The 27,303-nt window shown below is 39.1% G+C and overlaps 1 protein-coding gene across 6 annotated transcripts in view; it reads right to left on the bottom strand.

Moving 5' to 3' along the window:
* Positions 1–27,303, bottom strand: part of KIAA0825 (KIAA0825 ortholog) — a 414,781-nt gene that overhangs the window by 242,999 nt on the left and 144,479 nt on the right. For 4 of the 6 annotated variants that reach the window (XM_035727664.1, XM_027605650.2, XM_027605648.2 and 1 more), the window contains 2 exons: positions 25,582–25,770; positions 13,227–13,366 (listed from right to left, as the gene is read on the bottom strand). In XM_035727664.1, the coding sequence (XP_035583557.1) occupies positions 13,227–13,366; positions 25,582–25,770 (329 nt within the window). The remainder of the gene's footprint in view (positions 1–13,226; positions 13,367–25,581; positions 25,771–27,303) is intronic. The other 2 variants (XM_035727666.1, XM_035727665.1) reach the window with 1 other exon arrangement.

The raw sequence follows: 27,303 nt of genomic DNA on the forward strand, positions 1-27,303 counted from the left end.
CAGCAACCCTCAGTTTGTTTCCTGAGATTAAGAATTCCTCATATCAGTGAGATCATACGATACATGTCTTTCTCTGATTGACTTATTTTACTCAGCATAACACCCTCCAGTTCCATCCACGTCGTTGCCAATGGCAAGATCTCATTCCTTTTGATGGCTGCATAATATTCCATTGTAGATATAGACCACATCTTTATCCATTCATCTGTTGATGGACATCTTGGCTCTTTCCAGAGTTTGGCTATTGTGGACATTGCTGCTATAAACATCGGGGTGCATGTACCCCTTCAGATCCCTACATTTGTATCTTTGGGGTAAATACCCAGTAGTGCAATTGCTGGAACGTATGGTAGCTCTATTTTCAACTTTTTGAGGAACCTCCATACTGTTTTCCAGGGTGGTTACACTAGCTTGCATTCCCACCAACAGTGTAGGAGAGTTCCCCTTTCTCTGCATCCCTGCCAACATCTGTCGTTTCCTGACTTGTTAATTTTAGCCATTCTGACTGGTGTGAGGTGGTATCTCACTGAGGTTTTGATTTGGATTTCCTTGATGCCGAGCAATGTTGAGCACTTTTTCATGTGTCTGTTGGCCATCTGGATGTCTTCTTTGGAAAAATGTCTGTTCATGTCTCCTGCCCATTTCTTGATTGGATCATTTGTTCTTTGGGTGTTGAGTTTAATAAGTTCTTTATAGATTTTGGATACTATTTATCTGATTTATCATATTTATCTGATATGTCGTTTGCAAATATCTTCTCCCATTCTGTCGGTTGTCTTTCGGTTTTGTTGACTGTTTCTTTTGCTGTGCAAAAGCTTTTTATCTTGATGAAGTCCCAATAGTTCATTTTTGCCCTTGCTTCCCTTGCCTTTGGCGATCTTTCTAGGAAGAAGTTGCTGAGGCTGAGGTCGAAGAGGTTGCTGCCTGTGTTCTCCTTTAGGATTTTGATGGACTCCTGTCTCACATTTAGGTCTTTCAACCATTTGGAGTCTGTTTTTGCGTGTGGTATAAGGAAACGGTCCAGTTTCATTCTTTTGCAGGTGGCTGTCCAATTTTCCCAACACCATTTGTTGAAGAGACTGTCTTTTTTCCATTGGACATTCTTTCCTGCTTTGTCGATGATGAGTTGACCATAGAGTTGAGGGTTCATTTCTGGGCTCTCTATTCTGTTCCATTGATCTATGTGTCTGTTTTTGTGCCAATATCACACTGTCTTGATGATGACAGCTTTCTAATAGAGCTGGAAGTCCAGAATTGTGACGCCGCCAGCTATGCTTTTTTTTTTTTTTTTTTTTTAAGATTTTATTTATTTAATTGACACAGAGAGAGAGACAGCGAGAGAGGGAACACAAGCAGGGGGAGGGTCAGAGGGAGAAGCAGGCTTCCCGCCGAGCAGGGAGCCCGATGCGGGGCTCGATCCCAGGACCCTGAGATCATGACCTGAGCTGAAGGCAGTCGCTTAACCAACTGAGCCACCCAGGCGCCCCTATGCTTTTCTTTTTCAACATTCCTCTGGCTATTCGGGGTCTTTTCTGGTTCCATACAAATTTTAGGATTATTTGCTCCATTTCTTTGAAAAAAGTGGATGGTATTTTGATGGGGATTGCATTGAATGTGTAGATTGCTCTAGGTAGCATTGACATCTTCACAATATTTGTTCTTCCAATCCATGAGCATGGAATGTTTTTCCATTTCTTTGTGTCTTCCTCAATTTCCTTCAGGAGTATTTTATAGTTTTCTGAGTACAGATCCTTTGCCTCTTTGGTTAGATTTATTCCTAGGTATCTTATGGTTTTGGGTGTAATTATAAATGGGATCGACTCCTTAATTTCTCTCTCTTCTGTCTCGTTGTTGGTGTATAGGAATGCCACTGATTTCTGTGCATTGATTTTATATCCTGCCACTCTACTGAATTGCTGTATGAGTTCTAGCAGTTTTGGGGTGGAGTCTTTTGGGTTTTCCACATAAAGTATCATATCATCTGCAAACAGTGAGAGTTTGACTTCGTTGCCAATTTGGATGCCTTTGATTTCTTTTTGTTGTCTGATTGCTGTGGCTAGAACTTCTAACACTATGTTGAATAGCAGTGGTGATAGTGGACATCCCTGCCGCATTCCTGACCTTAGGGGGAAAGCTTTGAATTCTTTCCCACTGAGAATTATATTCATTGTAGGTTTTTCATAGATGGCTTTTATGATATTGAGGTATATACCCTCTATCCCTATACTCTGAAGAGTTTTGATCAAGAAAGGATGTTGTACTTTGTCATATGCTTTTTCTGCATCTATTGAGAAGATCATATGATTCTTGTTCTTTCTTTTGTTTATGTATTGTATCACATTGATTGATTTGTGGACGTTGAACCATCCTTGCAGCCCAGGGATAAATCCCACTTGGCCGTGGTGAATAATCCTTTTAATGTACTGTTGGATCCTATTGGCTAGTATTTTCATGAGAATTTTTGCATCCATGTTCATCAAGGATATTGGTCTGTAATTCTCCTTTTTGATGGGGGTCTTTGTCTGGTTTGGGGATCAAGGTAATGGTGGCCTCATAAAACGAGTTTGGAAGTTTTCCTTCCATTTCTATTTTTTGGAACAGTGTCAGGAGAATAGGTATTAATTCTTCTTTTAAATGTTTGGTAGAATTCCCCTGGAAAGCCATCTGGCCCTGGGCTTTTGTTTGTTGGGAGATTTTTGATGACTGCTTCAATTTCCTTCGTGGTTATAGGTCTGTTCAGGTTTTCTACTTCTTCCTGGTTCAGTTTTGGTAGTTGATACGTCTCTAGGAATGCATCCATTTTTTCCAGCTTATCTAATTTGCTGGCATAGAGTTGCTCATAATATATTTTTATAATTGTTTGTATTTCTTTGGTGTTGCTTGTGATCTCTCCTCTTTCATTCATGATTTTGTTGATTTGGGTCATTTCTCTTTTCTTTTTGATTAGTCTGGCCAGGGGTTTATCAATCTTGTTAATTCTTTCAAAGAACTACCTCCTACATTCGTTGATCTGTTCTACTGCTCTTTTGGTTTCTGTTTCATTGATTTGTGCCCTGATCTTTATTATTTCTCTTCTATTGCTGGGTTTAGGCTTTATATGCTGTTTTTTCTCGAGCTCCTTTAGGTGTAGGGTTAGGTTGTGTATTTGAGACCTTTCTTGTTTCTTGAGAAAAGCTTGTATTGCTATATACTTTCCTCTCAGGACTGCCTTTGCTGCATCCCAAAGATTTTGAACAGTTGTTTTTCATTTTCGTTGGTTTCCATGAATTTTTTTTAATTCTTCTTTAATTTCCTGGTTGACCCATTCATTCTTTAGTAGGATGCTCTTTAGCCTCCATGTATTTGAGTTCTTTCTGACTTTCCTCTTGTGATTGAGTTCTAGTTTCAAAGCATTGTGGTCTGAAAATATTCAGGGAATAATCCGTCTTTTGGTATTGGTTGAGACCTGATTTGTGACCTAGGATGTGATCTATTCTGGAGAATGTTCCATGGGCACTAGAGAAGAATGTGTATTCCGTTGCTTTGGGATGGAATGTTCTGAATATATCTGTGAAGTCCATTTGGTCCAGTGTGTCGTTTAAAGTCTTTATTTCCTTGTTGATCTTTTGCTTAGATGATCTGTCCATTTCAGTCAGGGGGGTGTTAAAGTCCCCCACTATTATTGTATTGTTGTCAATGTGTTTCTTCGCTTTTGTTATTAATTGCCTCATATAATTGGCTGCTCCCATGTTAGAGGCATAGATATTTACAATTATTAGATCTTCTTTTTGGATAGACCCTTTAAGTGGGATATAGTGTCCTTCTTCGTCTCTTATTACAGTCTTTGGTTTAAAACCTAATTTGCCTGATATAAGGATTGTCACCCCAGCTTTCTTTTGGTGTCCATTAGCATGGTAAATTGTTTTCCACCCCATCGCTTTCAATGTGGGGGTGTCTTTGGGTCTAAAATGGGTCTCTTGCAGACAGCATATCGATGGGTCTTGTTTTTTAATCCAATCTGATAGCCTGTGTCTTTTGATTGGGGCATTTAGCCCATTTACATTCAGGGTAACTATTGAAAGATATGAATTTAGTGCCATTGTATTGCCTGTAAGGTGACTGTTACTGTATATTGTCTGTGTTCCTTTCTGATCTATGCTGCTTTTAGGCTCTCTCTTTGCTTAGAGGAGCTCTTTCAATATTTCTTGAAGGGCTGGTTTTGTGTTTGCAAATTCCTTTAGTTTTTGTTTGTCCTGGAAGATTTTTAATCTCTCCTTCTATTTTCAATGACAGCCTAGCTGGATATAGTATTCTTGGCTGCATATTTTTCTCGTTTAGTGCTCTGAAGATACCATGCCAGTCCTTTCTGGCCTGCCAGGTCTCTGTGGATAGGTCTGTTGCCAGTCTAATGTTTCTACCGTTGTAGGTGACATATCTCTTCTCCGAAGCTGCTTTCAAGATTTTCTCTTTGTCTCTGAGACTCATAAGTTTTACTATTAGATGTTGGGGTGTTGACCTATTTTTATTGATTTTGAGAGGGGTTCTCTGTGCCTCCTGGATTTTGATCCCTTTTCCTTCCCCACATTAGGGAAATTCTCTGTTATAATTTGCTCCAATATACTTTCTGCTCCTCTCCCTCTTTCTTCTTCTTCTGGGATCCCAATTATTCTAATGTTGTTTCTTCTTATGGTATCACTTATCCCTCGAATTCGGCCCTCGTGAATCAGGAGTTGTTTATCTCTTTTTTTCTCAGCTTCTTTATTTTCCATCATTTGGTCTTCTATATCACTGATTCTCTCTTCTGCCTCATTTATCCTAGCAGTTAGAGACTCCATTTTTGATTGCACGTCATGAATAACCTTTTTGATGTCGACTTGGTTAGATTTTAGTTCTTTTATTTCTCCAGGAAGGGTTTCTCTAATAACTTCCATGCTTTTTTCAAGCCCAGCTAGTATCTTTAAAATCATGATTCTGAACTCTAGGTCCAACATCGTACTAATGTCTGTATTGAGTAGGTCCCTGGCAGACGGTACTATCTTTTGTTTTTTTTGTTGAGGTGATTTTTTCCATCTTGTCATTTTGTCCAGAGGAGAATAGATGAATGAGAGAACAAAATGCTAACAGGGTAACAACGTCTCCAGCAAATATACTCTAAACAAATCAGAAAAGATCTGAAACCAGGGGAAAAGAAAGGGAAAAAAAGAAAAAAGAGAAAAAAAAAAGAAAAAGATAAAAACAAACAAAAACAGAACAAAACAAAACAAAAACAGAATATGATGGAATATGATCAGGCTGGTGCATAGATCAGTGCCACACACTAGATTTTGGGTCTATTTTGGTATGTTAGAAGAAAGTACCTCCCAAAATTTTAAAGAAAGAAAGACTTATATGTGTACAAAATAAGGGTTGATATGATGAAGGGATGGAATATGAATGTAAAGATGAAAATTATAAAAAATTTTATAAAAGGAATTGATAAGTTGTTTGAAAAAAGAAAGGAGGATTTAAAAAAAGAAAAAGAAAAAAGTAAAAAAGAAAAAAAAGGGGAGAGAATGTGATCAGGCAGGAGACTAGAAAAAAGCCATACACTAGAGATTTAGGGTATATTTTGATCTGTTAGAGGAAACTGTATCTCAAAATTTTAAAGAGAGAACAACTTATATATATATATGCCAAAAATAAGGGTAACTACTATGAAGGGATAGAATACGACTCTAAAAGTGAAAAATAATTTTTTTTTAAAAAAGGGATTGATAAGATGTTGGTTGAAAAAGGGAAAAAGAAAAATTCAAAAAAAAAAGTTAAAAGAAATTAACTTTGAAAGACTAAAGAATCATGGTAAAAAAGCCATGAATTCTATGTGCAGTATTCCCCTAGCGCTGGAGTTCTGCCGTTCTCATTGATCGGTAAACTTGGTCTTGGCTGGCTGTTCTTGCTGATCTTCTGGGGAGGGGCCTGTTGCCGTGGTTCCCAATGTCTTTGCTGGAGGCAGAATTGCCCCGCCCTTGTGAGTCCGGGCTAAGCAAGCTGCTCGGGTTTGCTCTCGGGAGCTTTTGTTCTTTGCAAGCTTTCCGTATAGCTTTGGAGGACGAGAGTGAAAATGGCGGCCTCCCAATCTCCACCCCGGAGGAGCCAAGAACTTGGGGCCCCGCTCCTCAGTGCGCCCCCAGAGAAAAGCAGTCAATCACTCCTGTCTCCCCGGACTCCGGCCACACTCCGTGCTCACCCGGCCTGTGACGGAGCGTTTCTATCTCTGGCACCCGACTTGGTGTGGAGTCTCCAAACCCAGCAGATCCCCGCGGGGCGCTCCTGCGCCGCTCCTCCCGGGGGAGGAAGGGGAGTCTCCCCGGATCTGCCGCTTGTTGGGTCCCTGCTGGAGGAGCAGGGGCCCAACTGTGCTGCGGATCACGGTTTATGGCAACCCCGAGTTGAGAGCCCGCGCCTGGCCTCCGTCTCTGCAGCCGGCTTCCCCGCTCCAATACCTGGGAGCTCTGCTGCACTGAGGCACCCCTGGTCTTTCTGTGACCCCGAGGGTCCTGCGACCACACTGTCCCGCGAGGGTTCCACCCCCCTGCTTAGCCACTGGAGCGATGTCCCTCAGCGGAGCCGACTTCTAAAAGTTCCGACTTTGTGCTCTGTGGCTCTATCACTTGCCAGAAGCGGCCGATGGAGGCCCCCTCCCCCGCCATCTATCCTCCTGAATATCGCCTCGGATTCACTTCTCTGCCCGTCCTACCTTCCAGAAAGTGGTTGCTTTTCTGTTCAGAGTTGTTGCTATTCTTTTCTTCGATCTCCGGTTGAGTTCGTAGGTGTTCAGATTGGTTTGATCCCTATCCAGCTTAATTCCTGAGACCAGACGAAATCCAGGTCTCCTACTCTTCTGCCATCTTGCTCCACCCCCTAGTATTCCATTTAAAAATGAATGATACAGAATTGTTTCATGGAAATTTAACTGGCTTCCATTTGTTCATTCAATCAGTGCTTTTGAAGCATGTTTTATGTGCTTAGTATCAATCTGAAGTGTGGGGAATTAGGCCAAGCCCCAGGTATACAATGGTGACCCGTCCCTGCCCTTCTGGAACTTGTAGCAGCTGAGACAGACATTAAATACACAGTTATGTCCATTAACCATGCACTTAAAACTGGAAAGTCTTACAAAAGGAATTACAGTGGGACCTTATGGAACGACCAAAGATGACTTCCTAGGAAGTAATATTTGAGCTAAAAAAATGATTAGCATCTGCCAGGAAAATGAAGAGGAAAGAAATTCTAGGCACAAAACACCACAACATTTCAAAGGTTCTGCAGCAGAAAACAACTTGGCATATGGGCCAAGTGAAAGGTTGTTGGTGTGAAGAGCAACAGCCTCTTTCCTCAAGACACTTCTGCAGGGACTTTGCTGTTATAAATATACAAACCTAGGATGCACAATCTAGACCAGAATATGCATGCTAAGCTGGAGGAGAGCAGGACACAATATGTTGGACACATCAGCCATAGTAAGAGCACAGTGGGCATTGGTCGTGTCCCAATGATAGGGTGCTTACCGGGTAAGTAGTGGGAAGCCACTAAAGGGATTTAGCAGGGGAGTGACAGAATTGGATCTGTATTTGAGTAAGATCATCCTTTCTGATTGCTGTGAACTACCTGGTAAAATGGTTTTTAAATATTCTTAAGGAAATTCTGTCTCTTTAAAAGCCAGGAATACATCAGAAAGACAAGCCACCTAGTCAAATTCCTTTGCCCTCTGTAGCAACAGATACCTTTTTGGATAGCCTTGTACTCAAAATGTGGTCCAGGGATCAGCAGCAGCAGGAGCAGTGTCACATGGGAGCTTGTGAGAAACACAGAGTCTCAGGCCCCATCCTAAGACCTACTGAATCAGAATCTGCAGGTTGTTTTTTTTTTTTTTTTAAGATTTTATTTATTTATTTGACACAGAGAGAAACAGAGAGAGCACAAGCAGGGGGAGCTGCAGGCAGAGGGAGAAGCAGGCTCCCCGCTGAGCAGGGCGCGCAATTGCGCGCTCCATCCCAGGATCCGGGGATCATGAGCTGAAGGCAGATGCTTAGCCAACTGAGCCACCCGGGGAACCCCAGAATCTGCAGTTTTAACAAGCTCCCCGGGTGACGTGTTTGCATGTTAAAGTCAAAAGCTTTGCTTTACATAACACCCTACAAGCACCCCACACTCAAGGAGACACAGCAGACCCTAGGTGGTAACTATTTCTGGGACTGTAAGAGTTCTATGGAGCCCGTCGATATTCTAAGCTAGTCAGTCCATTGTCATTCTAGGACAGGATCCTTGGTTTGAAAAGATTGGGACAAAAACTCACAAATAAGGTTCTACTGTTCCTAATACGAGTAGGGAACAAATCCAGTGAACAAAAAAAGATTGAACAAGTCAGAGTGCAGATGTCGTCACTAGCAAAAGCAGCCTAGGACATCAATGTTAGGTACACTAAGGGTATCAGGAGGGAGCATATTTTTACTTTTGGTCATCTCCTTCAAGACAGTTACAAAAGAACACTTTGGTCGTACTTATCAAGTAAAACAAAACACACACACACACACAGTATATAACAAAACAGCAAGTTTCTGCCATAACAACCCTCTCATTATCCAAAAAATCAGGAAAATATTAACTGTAAAATAAGAGAATTTGAATGGATTCATTCATTTTAAGTCAACCATCCCTTTTCAGTGGTAGCAGCTTTTTCTAGAATTTTGTGTTAGGTCTGCTTCTTGATTATCTTCAAGCACTTTGTTAGAAGGTTGAAAAGTACAAACAGTACTATCAAAATTATTCACTATATAGGTTCCTGACAACTCCCATGAATTGTGCAACTCTACAGTTTGGGAAACTTCCTCTGGTTCGGCCTAGATGCCGTGTGGTGTGATGGTGGGGAACACAGCCTCTGGAAGCCAGCTGTCTGGATCAAATCCTGCTTTGCTAATCACATGTCGCTTGGATATGTAACTTAATTTCTCTGAGTCTCAGTTTCTTCACCTCTAAAATGGAGATGAAAATTGTTCCTACCACACAGAGTTGTTATGAGGATTCAGTGAATAAACACATTTAAAGCACTCAGAAACGATGTCTGGAACATATTAAATATTATGTATTTGCTTGCTTCTTGTTGTTATATTACAAGTGAAAATCGCCAGAAGCCAAGAAGTTTCACTGGGAATCATTCTTGGGGCAACAGGCAAAGGAAAGAATGTTAGTCACACTTCATTCAAGTGTCACTAACAGGAAAAGGCCACCTGCTAACAAATGGGGAATTGCCAAATATTCGTTCCTTTGATGCCGCAAGTAAGAAACTGGTTTGGCCATGTGGTCTTAGTGAAGTAATTACCAAAACCATCACCCTAGGTTTTTAAAGTCAATAATCCAAAATAGTATCTTAAAACTTTAAAATCTTCTGTGAACCTCTGTAATTGACAGTTTTTTCCCTCAAATTTAAGATGGCCTTTCTTAAAAATAAAACCAACATTACCTTCTAATGCCAACTGAACTGTACCCAAAGAATGTCAGAAACCACCCCCATGTGAAATCAGTTTATTTTTATCAAGTTTTAGCAATGTGATCACTCCCTCAAAATGCTATATATTTTTATATAGGAGGAATTATTATCCATAGCAAAAACATGATTTCACTTCCTAGAAGTTTGCAGCCTATGAAGCATATATTATAAATTAAAATTTTACCATTCCTTTATTAAATTTTGCTATTTTCCACCCTCAGTGAGGTTGCATCTCATACAACAAGACAATCATTTCCATATATGATCTGCCGATTTAAAAAAAAAAATAAAGAGAAATTCTGATAAATCATTTTCATAGAGCAAAACCAAAAGTTATAGACATAAAAGAGATAAACTGCATGTGTTCTAACCTTTATAATATATGATTGTTTATCAAAAAATTTTGTACCTAACAGAATTTAATAATTGCTCATTAGACAAGGAGAACTTTGTTTTTTAAAATATGTATAATGAAAATACGTACTAAAAATCTATTTTTTTTCCTGAGCCAATTTAACAGAGTTAAGTTTTATCAATGAGACCAAAAAGACCCTATTTATAAAGGAAAACTCTCCCAAAAAAGTTGATAGTTATGTTGCTTGAAACATCTAATTCAGCATATCTTATTTCAAAATTTTGCTTTTCTAAATTACCAAATGGTTCTGAAATACTCTGAGACTTCTAATCAAATGAAATGAAAAGCTCTGCAAAAAATATTACAATTTATTTTTTATAGGTTCAGTTAGCCAGCATATAGTACATCATAAGACAAATTTATTTTTTATGCATAACAATTTCCATCTTGGTCTAGTTAATAAGATTCCTTAAGTATATTGTTTCTAACTTAAAGTGACAAGACTTCCACTGGAGCTTAATAAGTCAATCAATTGATTAGTAAATTCTGTCACTTCATTCTTATGGTATTTGCAGTCGCTAACAAAATTCCCTATAAGACAATACCAGAACAGTTATGCAACCCTAATGGTCAAACACCTAATGGCCTTTGAAAAAATTTTGAGCAGGTTGGGCAAATACCCTTCCGCACTCCATAAGAACCACCACTGAAGGTAACACAATATAGGTAACCTTTGATTACTAAAGGTTTCTCAAAAACCACATTATGTTATACATACTAGAAAGTGGATGTAATATTTTGGGTAAGTAAATGTGGAATACATTTGTAAGAAAACATGGTTAGATATTCATAACTACAATTGCTATGTGTAGTGGCTATATCAGCATAGTCGAAAGGTTTGGTCACAACAGATTTTCCAGGCTGCTCTACATAATTCTATCAATAGGAGACCATTTGTCTGCTGCGATCATGCCGTTGAGTTTTACTGATATTAGAGTAACTCGGCAGCCATGTCAGATACTATCCATGTTAGCCACCTTGCCTGAAGGCCCAGATTATGAAGTTTAAGGGAAGCTTAGTATTTTCTCTTCTAACTGATCATTGATTGTCCAATCACTAGACTTTTTCTATAAAGCACTGCACTAGCTTGAAGAGGAATATAAAAATCTGGGATTGGCCTAATTACCTAACTGGAAAGGCCTGTTAAATACATGTGCATCGGGACGTCATTGTTGATTCAACCTGAGAATGGGCAGATTACAGTTCTTCCAGATACCCTTAGCCCCACCCCATGATTTAATCTGTATGAATATTTGTATAGGAAGGGCAGGGGACAGAAAGCTCTGGCTGGGTTCAGAATCTAGGTTTAACCACCATTTATCAGCTATGTGTCCCTAGGCAAGTGAGATTATCTTAAACTCTAATGTCATTATTTTTAACAGGAGAAAAACAATAATAAATACTTTATTAGGTTATAAGAATCAATTGTGGGGGTGCCTAGGTGGCTCAGTCAGTTGAGCATACTACTTTTGATTTCAGCTCAGGTCATGATCTCAGGGCTGTGAGATCGAGTGCTGGGAGGGACTCTGCACTGTGCGTGGAGCCTGCATGAGAGTCTCTCTCTCCCTTGGCCCCTCCTCCTCCTGCTCGTGTGCACAGGTGCATGTTCTCTCTCTCAAAATTAATAAATTTTTTAAAAAAAGAAAAAAAATCAAATGTGAAGTGCTTAGCACAGCACCTGACACCTAATAAGCAAACAATAAAAGTTGGCTACTTAAGGAAGTAGTTTCCCTAGTGCCAGTTTTTCTCTTTAGGAGTGTGGCCTTACAGTCTGAAGTTAAAGAAAATGCTTTCAGGTCACCTTTGTGAGATTTGAGGCCCAAACACTACTGTGTGGGGGCTAAAGGAATAAAGTCAGATTGAGGGTTTGGGAGAGGAGTCATCGCTGAACTTCTGCTTGGAACACAGCGAGACGAGGAGTTGTAGTGACCTTTGGCACCACAAGATTGTATGAATTTGAGAGCACCTGGGAAGAAGCAATATTCTCACAAGGGGCTCAGCAGGTGACGGGAGAGGAGAATATGAGGAACTGGTTGTGAGCAGATCTGAGAAACCAAAAATTTCCTGAAATGATGGAAGCCATCTGGACCGGGGAATGCTATGACCGTCATTTGTATACTGACAGGCTGATAGGGCCTGGTGACATTTGCCTCATTTATATGCAAATACAGTAACAGTATAAGGCAGCATATAGTAAGGGCAAATAAGCAGCCAAGGTAATGAACACTGTGAAGTTCAGGGGAGGAAGAGATCAGTGTGAACTAGAGCATTCAAAGACCTGGAACATCATCCGGTCCTTGGATACTGGTGGAGACTGGGTTGTCTACGGAGGGTCTTTCAAGTAGGAAAAATGGCTGAGACAAGGTGTGGAGGGAACACATGCATGGGACGTTGGAGACAATGGCTGAAATGAGTGTGTATACGTGTGTGTGTGTCTATGTGTGCGCATGCAAGTGAATGGTGAGTGGAGGTAAGAAAACTAGTTGAGGGTCACATTTGAATGGCAGAAGGATGGGAATTTGGTCCTGCAGCAGACCGAGAGCTAGAAAAAAAAAAAAAAAAGATTGTGAGGCGGGAAACCTGCAGTGAAGCTAGTGATTGATAAAGTTAATCTGGCCTCCCATGTGGTATAGAAAAGGAGAAATGTGTAGGGGTGTGTGAAAATGGTTAGAAAACTCTTCATAGATATATCAGGAGAGCAGTGGAACATAATTAGATTGGCATAACTTTAACTTACCGTTTTCTAAAATAGCACTTACAGGGAAAAAAAGAAAGTCTAATTAAGAGAAGTGTGGTCTTCTATTACTCTTCAGTTTCCATTCATACTTTTCCCATGATTACTTCTCCATGCCCCAATGGATATGGCTGTAAGCCACAGGTTGCTTGTTTATAAATTAAGTAAGCCCTCTTCATGATCCAGTGAAATTTCTAGTGTAGTTCTAATGGAATCTCTCTCTCATAGATCTGGTTGAGACTTCCATTTTGGACATATAACTATGTTTGTATAATTTTCTTAGGCATTTCAAACCCCAGGTATGAATATATTTCTAGGTAACGACAGTTATGATGGACTAGCACCACAGAGAACATATTATTTTTCCTCATTCGGAGGTCCTGAAAAAGAATCTTTTCAGTAGGTGTATAAACTGATTCAGTATTTTGTTTGCTGCTAACCCCACTGATGGCTGATACGATGCAGTTGGCTTACATCCCTCTGCCAATGTTCAAGCAGGAAAAAAAAAATTTCATTCAATGTGAGCAATGACTAGGTTTTTTGAGGACATTCTCATAATTACAAACACTTACTTGAGCTCTTCAGCAAGATTCTCAGTAAAAGACCATCGTCGTGCAGTAGGGTTTCCAGAAGCAGGTTCCAATTACAACCTGGCTGGGATAAGAGCAGTTTCAATTGACCCTCGGCTGTCAGTCGTCCAGATGATGGAGCCCTTTCAAAATGTAAGATAAAGATAGAGTAATAAAGTTAATTTATCTATGAAATTAATAGCCTTAAAGTACAGATGTAATGCTAACTCCTTTAAATGTCAATTCCTCCCAGATTACTCTGAAAATGCTTTCATGCTTGCTTACTTTAGGGTTGCTCTGGAAAAGAATTACATTTAATCTCAACTAGCTAAAAGCAAATTAACGTTTGGTAGCCTGCCAAATTTAAAACTGATACAAAATAACTATGCCTATATTTCACAAGACTATGTCTGGTTTTGTTTCATGGAGCAAATTAAAATTATTTACACATTTATTTTAAATGCATTTATTTGTTCATTCACCAAACACATGAGTGCCTACTATGTACTATTAACTCTTTTCATTATTCATGGAAAGAAAGTTACAGTGGGTTTTGACAACTTTGTAATTTGCCATGTACTGTGATTGCTGATAAAACTAAAGGAATTCAAAGCTTCTGTCAAGGCTCAACCATAATCTAATTATTTAATACATAAAGCCTTAAATCAACATACAATTATCAGAACCACTCTAACAGCCACACTGCTACCTACTTGGGTAATCATTTCATCAAAGAGAAATAATTCCAAGGCAAATAAGCTTCTACTTGGGAAATGATCATCAGTGTTGAGTAGAAAATCAAAATCAGGTCTCCACATTACTACATTAATTTACCAATGAATTGGCAAGAGATAAGGAAGTAAAAGTAGAAGCTGAAAACTGATAACATTATTCACTTTTTCCTTTTAAGATCTCAAAGTTTAGATTGGCTAAAGTTCCCAACATCCGAAATGGGCTTACAACCACCACAACAGAAAAGGCAGGAAATGATGGAACTCAATCTGGTTGTGACCATAAGGGTTGTGGGAATAAGATGGCAGTGGGAAGGAATGATGTGACTCAAATGGAAAGATGTGAATGAGAACACCATATGCTTAGGAGAGGAAAGAAGCAGAACAAAGGGTATCGCTGAGAGAGATGATTTGCAGCATAATTTCCAGATGACATTTACTGAGTGGTGAACCATCCAGTTACCAGCATAGTCTAGCCAGTGCGCTTTCAAAGTTTGGGCCCTAGACCAGCAGCATCAGCATTACTTGAGAACTCGTTGAAAATGCAAATTCCCAGGCCTCATCCCAGAAATTTGTGTGTGTGTGTGTGTGTGTGTTTTGGAAATAAAGCCCCCTCTAGGAGAATCTGATGCCCATTCAGGTGTGAGAACCACTGTTATGGGCAGTGCTTTCTGGAGCATGGGCAGTAGGGACAGACCTAGTTGGTATCATTTCTCCTCCCACTATGCCTTTGTGCCCAGACAGGTCCACCTTGGCTGCCACCTATGCAATGAACTCCCCACAACCCTTTGCTTATCTTAATTCTACTCATCCTTCAATTTGCAGCAAAAATATCACTTTCTCTCTGTAGTAGTCACTAAAAATTTCTCTGCATAGGAGTCTCTCTCACTCTGAATTAAAGCACTTATGGCAATTATACACATTTTAGCACTTTATTATTTCATCAATTAAAGCTTTATCTGTCCACTAAGAGTCAGGCCTTGTCAGGACACTTGTTTTATATCCCAAAGCTCCTCCTGGTAAACTAAGCACATTTAAGGGCTCTGTAAATGTTAGCTGATTGACTCATAAGATCACAGATGGGTAGGGAAACTCTTTAAGAAAAAAAAAAAAAGGATACTTTGTCAAAAGGCTGATTTAAGCAAAAGTGAGAGGATCTGAAGATATAAAATGAAATTTCAAAGCACCTCCCCTTGGTTTGGCTTGGCTTGGCATTTGGTACATCTCACAACATTATGATGCTCGAAACCCTTCAGCCTCACATGAACTTTGGACCAACTCAAACTTCCCAAGTGAGACTCTGATAGCATAACTGAAAACAGAGAAACTCCTGGCTAATTGGTGGGTCAGTGTGAGTGAAGCCAACCCCTGCCCTGGGTGGGTGGTGAAAAGAGAAGCAACGAGTTAAACTTAACTCTCATGCCAGAGGAATCAAGTCCATCGGTTAAAGAGTTCTGAATGACTTTGGGCACTCCCAGATTGGTCTGGTTCCTGCAGAAGTTCCAAACACAGTACCACACGAAGACTCCAGTAGGTGAGCCCTTTGGACTGAAACACCGAGGCAGATCTGCACAATGGCTGTCCCTAACCCCATCCTAAACCCCACGTGCTGACTTCTAGAAACTTGCTTGGGGTTCAATAGATGAAAAGCAGCTAGTTGGTAGTAAGTTATATATTAAAAGCAACTTAACTTTTAAACATTTCCTACCTATATATTTTGCTTGAGTTGAGTGCTGATTTAGGGATACATTTAGTAAACTGAAAGATCCAGGTTGGTGGGGTGTAGAAAAGAAGGGAGGGGGTTGTTGAGAGACAATCCGAAGGAGACAGGAACCAGATCATGGGGGCCCTCATTAGCCAAAGTGGGGATTTGGGGCCAGTTGAAGAGTTTAAGGGAAATGAGTTTCCTGATCTGGCTACAGTGTGGAGAGTGGATTGGAGGGGGTGAGTGTATTTGCTCAGCCCTTTAGACATGTAATAAAACAAATAATCTGAAGGTCATTTCATATTACTGCATCTGAATACCTGGTTATAAATAAAACCTCTCATTTACCAGATGGGAAGCTGTTTGTTGAAACGTACCTCAATTCTTGGATCTTTCAACTTATCACAGATTTTGAAATGTACAGTAGAATGACTCACTATGAGGAAAAATAAAATATTACAAACATTCCTCAATCACTAAGCTCTGAGTAATAAATGCATTGAGGAGTCTGTGTTAGGCATATGGAGAAGCATATGTTCCCTCATCCTTTGAGCTGGAGGAGCTGTGAAAGTGAGATTAGCCTCACAAAAAATGACAGAAAGGGAAATTTTATACATATATATTTTTTATATATATGTTTCAAATATGTACATGTTGAATTCCACTATAATACAAAAAAGAGAACAAAAATTTATAAATCCACTGGAACTCATAAAGCTTGTATTGGAAGACAGAATGAATTTATGGCTGGGTTTTATTAGGCTTATACTCTAATAAGTGCTACATTTCTGGGGCATGAATTAGCCTAAAAGAATTTTTCAAGTCCTGGGAGTAAGGAGTGATATAATAATAGAGCTCAATCATTACTGGTTATGAAACTAACAAATTATTTTTATAGAATCGTCATGCAAAATCTGAGCTGTATGTGGGTGTGTTTACTTTATGGAAACTCATCGGGTAGTTCACTTGTAATTACTGCAATTTTTTAGTATGAAATCACACTGCAGTAGAAAGTTAAAAAAAAATCTTACTTCTATCAGTATACACCAGCCTGACTTCCAACAATGGTTATGCATGAGACGCAGGGCAAGAGAAGGATCTGTAATAGGTTCAGGCTGCATGGCCATGGGATTTACTGATCACACCATATTTGTTTCATGCAGATGCTGTCAGACTAGAAAAACACTGGAATGGACTCTAAAAATGCACAGCTTGGGGATAGTACCCAACAATGTTTAGGAACTGTTCTTCAGGATTTGATATTTACTTTGAACCAATAGCCATTATATAGTACTATGTCCCTAACGGATACACTACACAAGTCTTGGTGTCAAGAGTGAAAGTACCAAGGGGCTCCTCTCACCAGCGCTCCTGATGATCCACTTGGGGAATGTGTGTTTTCTATTCTCATAACTCCCCATAGGTCGTGTAGGAGTAGAGGTCCTGGTTTCCATGGTGGGGTGAGCTGGAGTACGCACACCTCTACCAGGGTACCATCAGAATTCCACTAAACTTGTGATGTTACACCTGCCATCTGGTCATTTGTGAATTCCAATGCCAGCGGTCTAGCAGGCAAAGAAAGAAGTTACTATACTGGCAAGAGTAATGAACCCTAATTACCATTGAGGAATTGGAGTTGCTACTGCATAAGGGGAGCAGGGAAGAGTATGTCTGTGACTCAAGGGATTCACCAGGGCATCTCTTGATGCCGTCATGAATGTTAATAATCATAAACAGGCTAGAGAAGTAACAACATTCTGATAAGAGATGGGTAGTCAGGGATTCAACTCCTCAAGGACAAACGTGTCAGTGACTCAACTGGGCAAGCAACATAAATCAGCAGATGTAATGGTCAAGGGTGAGAAGAAGTTGGAATAAGTGGTAGAGGGATGTAATGATGATTATCACTTGCAGACTCAGGAATAATTGCAGTAGGGGATATTCTAGCTTGTCCCACAAACTCTATTGCAATAACACTTTTTTTAAAGAGACATTTTGACCAGGCATCACCTTGAAGAAGCAATGATAAGACACAGAGAACCTAACATGGGTAATGAGGGGATTTCAATAGTGTAAGGAGTACACCAAAGCAGATGCTGTTCATGTCCCCACATCCTCTTGCCCTCAACCACTCAGTTGATGTGGCTTGCATTTCTCTGCCTCTCCGGCCAGATAAGGTAGAAGTGCCAGTGAATTCACAGCCCCGGAGCAGCCTTAAACCAATGACTGATGGAAGTTGCCAGGTAAATACCTCAGTATCCTTGCTCCTTTGGTGGGATAATTCTCATATATATGCCTCCCACACGGGCTCCAAGAATTTCCCCGGAAGGTTTAAGTTCTGGTTATTCCCTCAGTAGTTGCCTTCATTACATGAATCTTGATTCGCTGTCTTTCTTTGTCTGCCATACCCACTCCCCTTCCAGTGTTCCCTCCACTTAGAAAATAAACAACTGTCACTTAAATCTTTGTCTCAGGGTCTGCTTCTTGGAGAGATCTAAAATAAGACATGCATAGAGACACTTCATATTCATCTCAATCTTTGTTTCAGGAATACTGAGAAACTAGTCAATGGTCATTTAGCTAATAAATATGGCTACTGGACTTTGAATCCAGGTCTTTCTGACCTTAAAACCCACGTTTATTCCTCTACTCCATGTTGCTTTCCATTCAACCTGGTTGATATTTGGTAGGTAAGTTGTATTTTCCAGTACTGAGTATGTTTGGCTCTGTTCAACCTCCTGATTGAGGATACCATCTTTTTGACCCAAAATCAAGTTTGTGGTCTTAGGCTGATTCCCAAATTGGAGCCATGTTATTCAAGGGATCTAGGGACTGATTTCAACCAGATGGTTCCTGTCATGGATTACAGAGCCAAATTTATACCAGAGACTGTAAGTTACATGATTCAGAGAACAAAGGCAAGGGCACGACTAAAGAGAAACTTAGAGTAAAAGCCTTAAAGTGAGAAAACAAAAGCAGAGGAGAAGCCCCACGTTGCTGTACTACTCTGGGCATTCCAAAACAGATCCTTCATGATCTTCCTAGGAAAATAAGTAAATACAAATATTTAAAGCAATTTTGTCATCTTTCTCTAGGAAAATAACTTTAAAACTTTTGTGGGGGGAAGCAACCCCAAATATAACCAAGAGTGTGCAGATTATATGTAGTTATAGCACTGAAAATGTTTGCACATGTTTTATCTTGATAATGGGTGTAAGCCAACTCTCTCTGATCTTTATAATTAAAGGTGATTCAATAAACAGAAATCAGACAAGGTTCACCTGTGCACTTGCATACAGGATTTGCCCTGATTTTTAATATGTCTGTCCACCAGGGTAGACTGATATTCTTAGAGGATCCCTTTTTTTTTTTTTTAGAGTTGGTTGTATCTACACTTTCTGGTGTACAACTTAGAGGGCAGGTGTTCAAACTATGAGGAGTGGTGTTATTTCCTAATTTTAGCAAAATTAAACTTTTTACATGGGATGACCCCATTTCCCCCAAATCAACCAAAGATATTGGTACCCAAACTCATAGCCCCAGCTCCGTACTTTAATGTTACACAGGTCAGCATATCCTATTTCTAAAAATATATAAAATCTAACTTCAATTTTTAAAATAATATTATGTATCAATCATCACTTTTGGACTCCCCCAGAAGTGCTAATCTAGCACCTGAGTCACTGAGGCACTGGACTCAGTGATCATCCAGCCATCCCTTTTGAGGAGCAGAAGTTAGCTCTCCGCAGCCTTTAACTATTATTGGTTCCTGTCTACCAGATAATAAATACTTGTTACAGAGAGTTCAAGAAAGGTCTCTCCTGGCATCATGTTTCAGATAAGTGAGACTCAATGGGAAAGTGGTTCAATATTCTATCCACTTTATCACATTTATGGGGAGTCCTTTAAATGTGTCTGGGTAACTGATAAAAGCTGCCACTTTCTGAAACATATAGCCCTTTACTAACACAGCAGTACTGAATGACTGTTTAGTGAGTACTTATGTGATGAGGCACATTAGCTCATTTAATTAATCCTTACGAAGTGGGGGGGAAATTCAAGGGGGAGATGAACCATGAGAGACTATGGACTCTGAGAAGCAAACTGAGGGTTCTAGAGGGCAGGGGTGTGGGGGCATGGGTTAGCCTGGTGACGGGTATTAAAGAGGGTACGTCCTGAATGGAGCACTGGGTGCTCCATATGCAAACAATGAATCATGGAACACTACATCAGAAACTAATGATGTAATGTATGGTGATTAACATAACATAATAAAAAAAATAATTAATCCTCATGACTCCAGTAGGAGAGTATCTCAAAAGTTAAGGAAGGAAGATGTTTCAAGATGGAAGAAGTAAAGAACAGTATGGCAAGCTGTGTGCAAGTAGGTCGGTAAGATTGTATTGTATATTTGTTTTAACTTTTTCACCAAAATATAAACTATTTCATATACAGGGAAACCAAAGCTCATGTAGATTAACTAACTTTCCAAGATCACAAAAGTAAACAAGCCTACAAATCATGGTCTGTCTAATGTGGAAACCCATAGTTTTCTGTTATCTCATCGCTGGCTCCAGTATTATATTCTTTTTTATATAATACCTTTAAACCATAATAGAAAAGGGACAATATGAATAAATATCTAGTTATATCAAGTACCTAGCTCATCTGACATTTTAACTTCTTTTAATAACTGATCCACAGACATGTGACTTTCTAAAAATCTTTCTTTTTTAAAGATTTTATTTATTTTAGAGGGAGAGATAGAGAGCGAGTGAGCAAGCAGGGGGAGGGGCAGAGGGGCAGGAAGAGGGAGAGAATCTCAAGCAGACTCCATGCTGAGCATGGAACCAGACGTTGGGACTCAATCTCACCACCCTGAGATCATGACCTCAGCTGAAACCAAGAGTCGGATGCTTAACCAACTGAGCGACCCAGGCACCCCTCTAAGAATCTTTTCAATGATCCAGCTGCTTGTCCATCCACACTCTGGAACAATCACTTAAGAACGTCGGTGTTACAAGGCTCTCATTTCTTCTCCCCTGACTGTTGGCTCTGTGTCAAAACTTGGCACCTCATCAGAGTACAAGATCGCTAAGCTCTTCTCCTCAGTCCTGTGGAACAGCCTGTCAGCAGCAGCGGAGAGACCAAAACCTTTTTCATCCTCCTCCCCAGATGTTTTATCCTAAGGATACCAGAAGCCCCCTCCTCCACAAGACCATGCTTCCTCTGCCTGAGCTTTACCATTCAGATCAAATGTTTGAAAAGAGCTAAATGTACCATTTAATATAGCAATATCTGAAAAAATATTACAATAGTTCATGTGTTCCTTCATCCACTCATTCATTCAACTTCTATTTTTTTGACTGACTTCTATGTGCTAGGCCATGAATACACAGCAGTGAGCAAAAACAGTCACTGTTATTACAGAATTTAGTGGAGAATACATATATAGTTTAAATGACCATACAAATAAAGATTAAATTACAACCATAAAAACTAACAGAAGGAAAAGCAAAAGATGCTATTAGAAGATGCAGTAAGAAGTGAACCAATGAAAAGCTTCTCTACAGAAGTCACACTGGAGCTGAGATGTGAGGAGAAGCTGGCATTATTAACTAGGTGAAAGAGAACAAAAACATTTCAGGGAAAGGGAAAAAGCATGCACAAAAATCCTGTGGCAGAAAGGAGCATGGCACAGCAAGGAACTATAAAAAGGCTAATGTGTATGCAGAGCTTCTGCAGAATCACAGGATAGTGTGGTATCACAAGAGGTTGCAGAGGTCTTAGGTCTTATAGGATGCTGAACGTTTTGTTTATATTTCAGGACAAAGGAGAATTCATGGAAGGCTTTTAAGCCATAAATGTGAAATGATAAAATTTAGTTTTGAAAATAGATTTGGGCTTGAGAAATCTCTGGTTGCATTTCAGAAAACATTGGGAATGGGAGCCAACATACATAGGGGAAGAAAACTAAGAGATCATTACAGCACTAGAGGAGAAAGATGATTATTTGGACTAAGGTGAAAGTGGTGCAATGGATAGCAAATCGTAGGTGTTAAAGTTAATGAGATTTAGCAATGGACTGGATATGGTAGGCAAGAAAGAGGGAGATGTTCAGGTTGCCTCCTGTGTCTCTGGCTTGTACAATTGCCTGGAGGTGCCATTAGCCAAACTAGGGAATAATAGAAGAGGATCAGTTTGGAGGGGAATATCCTAAGTTCTTCTGGTCGTGTTGAATTTGAGATGTCTTTGTGATCTCCAGGTGTAAACCTCAGGAAGGCATTCATGTATGGTTGGCACCCACGGATATATGGGTCTGTAGTCCCAGGAGAGGTAAAAATTAGAGATTCCAATTTGGGGACACATCGGGAGTACATAAAGCCATAGGCATGTTTCACTTCACTTGTAAAAGTTCTGTGATAGAACACTAAATGCGTTCAATTTTTAATGGCCAGGTCTAAGGAGATGAACTGGCAAAGGAGACAGAGAAACAACAACAGAAAAGGAAGAAGAAGATTGGGAGAATATGTCAGGAGGGAATCGGGAGTGTGTCTCAAGATGGAGGAAGTGGACAATGGTATTATATGCTGTTGTCAAGTAGGTCACTAAGATTGTATTGCTTAACAATATGTAACTGTTTGAGGAAAGGGGCTTTGTCTCCAACTTTATTGCCTACCTCTTTCCTCACTACTAACACCTAGCACAGTGCCTTGCTTAGAGAAAAAAACAATTTAAATGCATTTATAGAAAAAATGAATGAACACCTCTTGGTGAACTAGATAAAAGGAAAGACCCACATAGCATATATAATATAATGTAGCCAAAGGTAGCTTAATATATTTAGGGAGGGAAAATGTATATAAATCTAAAACAGGATTACACTGAGTAAAACTAAACAGAAACAAAAGCAGAGTAGAAAGAAATATCTACAGCTCAGAATAGACTGGCCACGAATCAAAACATCATGTTGTCATCATAAAAGAAAATGAGCAGCGTAAAATAAATGGGCTATTTACTCACACTGATTATGCTACTTGGCTTCAGTGTGCAGTTATGACCTACTTAGCAAAAGAAGACCGGAAAAAATATTACAAAATATTTAAAGAACCACAAGAAGACGAAAGTTTGGAAAATAATAAAAAAAAACACTATAATGCAACGGTATAATTGACTAAGATAGTATTCTTCCTTGAACATTTATATGAAAGCACAGTATGGTGTCATAGTATTAACCTTGAGATTAATATATCCTCCACATGCCTTAGTTTAATCTAGTATGAAACTGATTACCCTTTCTAAATCAACTCACATTGTTAGCCTATACCAATGCTGGGGATAATGAATACAGTACATTTTACTTACTGCTTTGAAAATACATTTATTTTCCCTAAAGCAAACTCTTCTAAACTCTATTCCAGGGGTTCTAGAAGAACATGAAAAATTCTATTTTTACCAATTTATATACTTCATAGGCTTTTGCTAGTAATCCTACAGACAAATTTATGGGTCATATAACTGTATTTAATTTAAGTCTTAATTTCATGTCTTCTTCCTTGCTCTGTTTCTTCCTTGTCATCTACTTTTAATTCATTATCTTAATATATTTAATACTTGTTAAAGGCCACATTAAATCCTTTCTAAAACAAGGCACAGGTATAAATAAATACGCAAGTAGGTGAATAAATTACTAAGATCCTTCATAATATTAGATATTTCAGTCATCTCTCTTCTCAACCTCACCTTTTCCAAAAAAGAAAAGCTTTATATATTTTTAGTTTGTCATTATCCAACCCATGTATTTCTCTGAACAGTTCATTTTAGTTGCTAAAGTGAAGAATGGAGTTTTGAAGGACAATTTAGGGGTGACAAACACACAGAAATGACAGATATACATGAGGAAAATGGATGGAGAGGTGGAGATTTTTAAGGTCACATGACAATGGACCAGGAATTCACATTGCAATGCTTCACAAATGCAAATCAATACCTTGAGTTATCTGAAATTACTTTTATTACTACCCTGGGTTCCTCTGACTCTACCACTGTTCTGAGAGTGTTAGATCTTAAGTCACATGATCATGTCTTTCTCAGCATATTCTATGGACCTGTCAGAGAATAATTATCAGAAAGTACTGCCCTCAGCATAGGGGAGCTCATCCTGTGCCTTGCATGAGAATTTAGAAAAGCAAAGAAGAGAACCAAAGGTTTTCTGGGAGAGAAAACTTCATAAATAAAGGTCTGACGCTGCGAATAACAACAATAAAAGTGAAATGTATGGAGTAACTGTGTCTTAAGAGATAAGAAAGGAGACTAACAACTGGAGTAGAGAAGGCTGTTGAGTACTCCAGGTCATAAGCCAACCAGTGTGGGCCACACAGAAGCTACAACAGATTCTTGAGCAGAAGAGTGATATAATGAAAACAGTATTTGAAACACGTGACACATGGACTAGGGTTGTTGTAATAGGTTGGAGAGAAAGGATGGTTCTAAGAGAACTGTCAAGAAAGAATCAACTGAACATGATAATACAGAAGGAATAGGCAAAGCAGAGTTCAATGGACTCTGGTTGTTGTCAAGTCAAATGGACTAGGGTTGTTGTAATAGGTTGGAGAGACAGGATGGTTCTAAGAGAATTGTCGAGAAAGAATCAACTGAACATGATAATACGATAGGAACAGGCAAAGCAGAGCTCAATGTAGAAACTATCATCAAGATTCTACCCTGGAAATCTTTAAGAATGATGACACTCCTAATACAAAAAACACTATGCATGGGGGACAAAGGAAGAGCAGAAGGAAAGATCAGTTGAGGACATTAGAGTGGATTTCCAGTAATAACAGTAGGTCATTCGAAAATATGAGCAGCTGGACATACAATGTGGGGGTAAAGGTAAGTGCTCAGAACTGGAGATGCAAAGCTAGAAATCATCTGTCTCAAGATTAGAGGGTAAGCCACATGAACAAAAGAGCAATAAAAAATGGGGTTTCTTTTTGCTTTTAAAAAACTTTTATCTTAATATAGGTAGTCCCGACTTAACGATGGTTCTACTTATGATTTTTCAGCTTTATGATGGTGTGAAAGCGATATGCATTCAGTAGAAACCGCACCTCAAATTTTGAGATTTTGACCTTTTCCCAGGCTACGATATGCTGCTGTCCGATACTCTCACGATGCCGGGTGGGGGCAGCGAGCCGCAGCTCTGGCAGCCACGTGATCCCGAGGATAAACAACCCAAACCCTTACAACCACTCTGTACCCATACAGCCATTGTTATTCACTTTCAGTACAGTAATCAAGATATTACACGAGATATGCAGCACTTAATTATAAAGTAAGTTTTGTGTTACATAATTTTGCCCAACTCTAGGCTAATGGGAGTGTTTGGAGTACGTTTAAGGTAGGTGAGGCCAATAAGCTATGTATGGTAGGTTAGGTGCTTTAAATGCATTTTCCACTTAACAATATTTCAACTTATGATGATTTTATCAGGACGTAACCCCATTGCAAGTCCAGAAAGATCTGTAAAATTAAATTGTTGTCATTATATGAAATTCAGAAAATATGGAAATTGATACATAAAAAATTAAAATTGCTTGCAATCCTACCATACAAAGATAAAAACAATAAGCTCCCCAGCGTGTATATCCTCTCAATTTTGTTTTTCTAGACATACTTTTTTAATGCTATATGTAAAGCAGTATAGCGTAATTCAACACTTTCAATTGTGTCCCACTTTCCAAAAACCGTGCATCCCCTAGGAAACATGGGTCTCACATCCAGCAAGCTTGAGGAATCCATATACTAGATCCCTCCCTTGGAGATATACACTATAGATTAGTACGTAAGTACTAATACATTAGCACATAAAAAGAGACTTTACATAATAAATAACTGACCATCCTAGATTTTTTATGCACACCTGTTAATATCACTCTGAACATCTGCTCTCCTCTTGACAGGTGAAGGTGTAGTTGTCAGGGGCGAGAACTTTGGAAGCATACAAGCCAGCTTTAGAGTCTGCCTCCCAGCATGGTCCTCTTCAGAAAGTTGCCACCTACACATCACTTTACTCTCCATGAAAGAAGCAAAGGAATAGGTGCCCCACACACTGGTGTGATATTTAAAAGAGAATGTACATGAAGCACCTAGAATGTGTGGTACACAGTTATCACTGGAAAAACTGGGCTGGTTTTGATGATGTCATAATGACTAATTGCAGCTTCCCTTTAACTATAAATCGTAATTATTTGTCATTTAAAATTTTTCTAAATCAACCCTTTTAATGACTCCACAGTAATGTATCATATGACTGTCCCATAATTGACTTGACTAATGCTATACTGTGGGACATTTATTTCCATGTTTTTCTTTCACAAATAATGTTTCAATGGATAGCCTTCCATACAAAGCTTCATCAGCCACTCTGATGAATTCCTTAGGACCAATTCCTAGAAATGAAATTTCTGGATAAAGAGGAATAAATAGTTTTAAGGTTTTTGACACAGCTTCCTAAACTCTCCTCTGGAAAGCTTGTACCAAACTTCATTTCTACTATGGGCTGAGGAGTGACTCCCATGTTCTTATGTTTGTGTTAGGATAATGGTGGAGATGGATTACTACACCGAAGCAGAAAGAAAGAAAAGTCTTATTTATGTTTGCTTTAGGTATAAAAGAAAGAAGTTAAATACAAGAAGTGGTTATGTGAAAGATAAACCCATTTCCATGCTACCTTTCCAGGCCTCTAGGTGGGCTGAATGAGCCTGAAGGTGGAAACCTTACAGAGCAATGCCTGAATGGGGATAATCTTAATGGTTATAGATTAAGATGAAAGTATTAATACTAATAGATTAAAGCAACTCTGAAAACATGGAGACCAAATAGGTTGAGAAGTTTGGGATACAGATTTTTTGTTTGTTTAATTCACACTGTAAAAGATTCAGTTGTTTAATTTCTTATTTTTGCAACAATGAGTATTAAAAAGTCAGCTATTTAATTCTGAATGCCATGAGACTATTTACATGCAAGCTGCTGGGTACTGAGATGACAGGGTATTGAGGGTATTCTGTTTCTAGGAATCAATCATAAGAAATTCATCAGAGATTGTGAAAATGTTTTATTTGTAAGTGAAGTAACAACAATACACTAAGGTCCTTGAAGGTAGGGTCTAGGTGTCACTGATCTCGGATTCCCCATTTCCTACATGGAGACAGCGACTTAGTAGGTAAACAAGATTTACTTGTTGTGTTTATGGAGATTCTGTGTAGAGGTTTACACAACCTCTATTTATGGGTAGGACTCCTGTTTCTCAAGAGTGAGAGACAGTCACTCAATTTAGAGAGTGAAATCACTGATAGTGTACTTCCAAGATGAATCAAGAATGTATGGGAATTAACAGTATCTCCTTCAGCTATACATGATGTATTTATTCACAGATACCAAGGAAAGGTACTTTCCAATGATATATTCAGCAAAGACTCAAACTGACATTCTATATAATGCCACAAAATGTCATCAGATTATTCTGCAAGTATATTTCATGCTTTAAATGATTTTTCTTATGCTTAAATGCCGTTAATTAAATAATAAAAGTGAAAGATCCTATTCATAATTTTTTAAAGTTTCTTCTCTCTCAACTTTTACC

This window comes from Zalophus californianus, chromosome 5, assembly GCF_009762305.2.
Source record: "Zalophus californianus isolate mZalCal1 chromosome 5, mZalCal1.pri.v2, whole genome shotgun sequence".
Lineage (NCBI taxonomy): Eukaryota > Metazoa > Chordata > Mammalia > Carnivora > Otariidae > Zalophus > Zalophus californianus.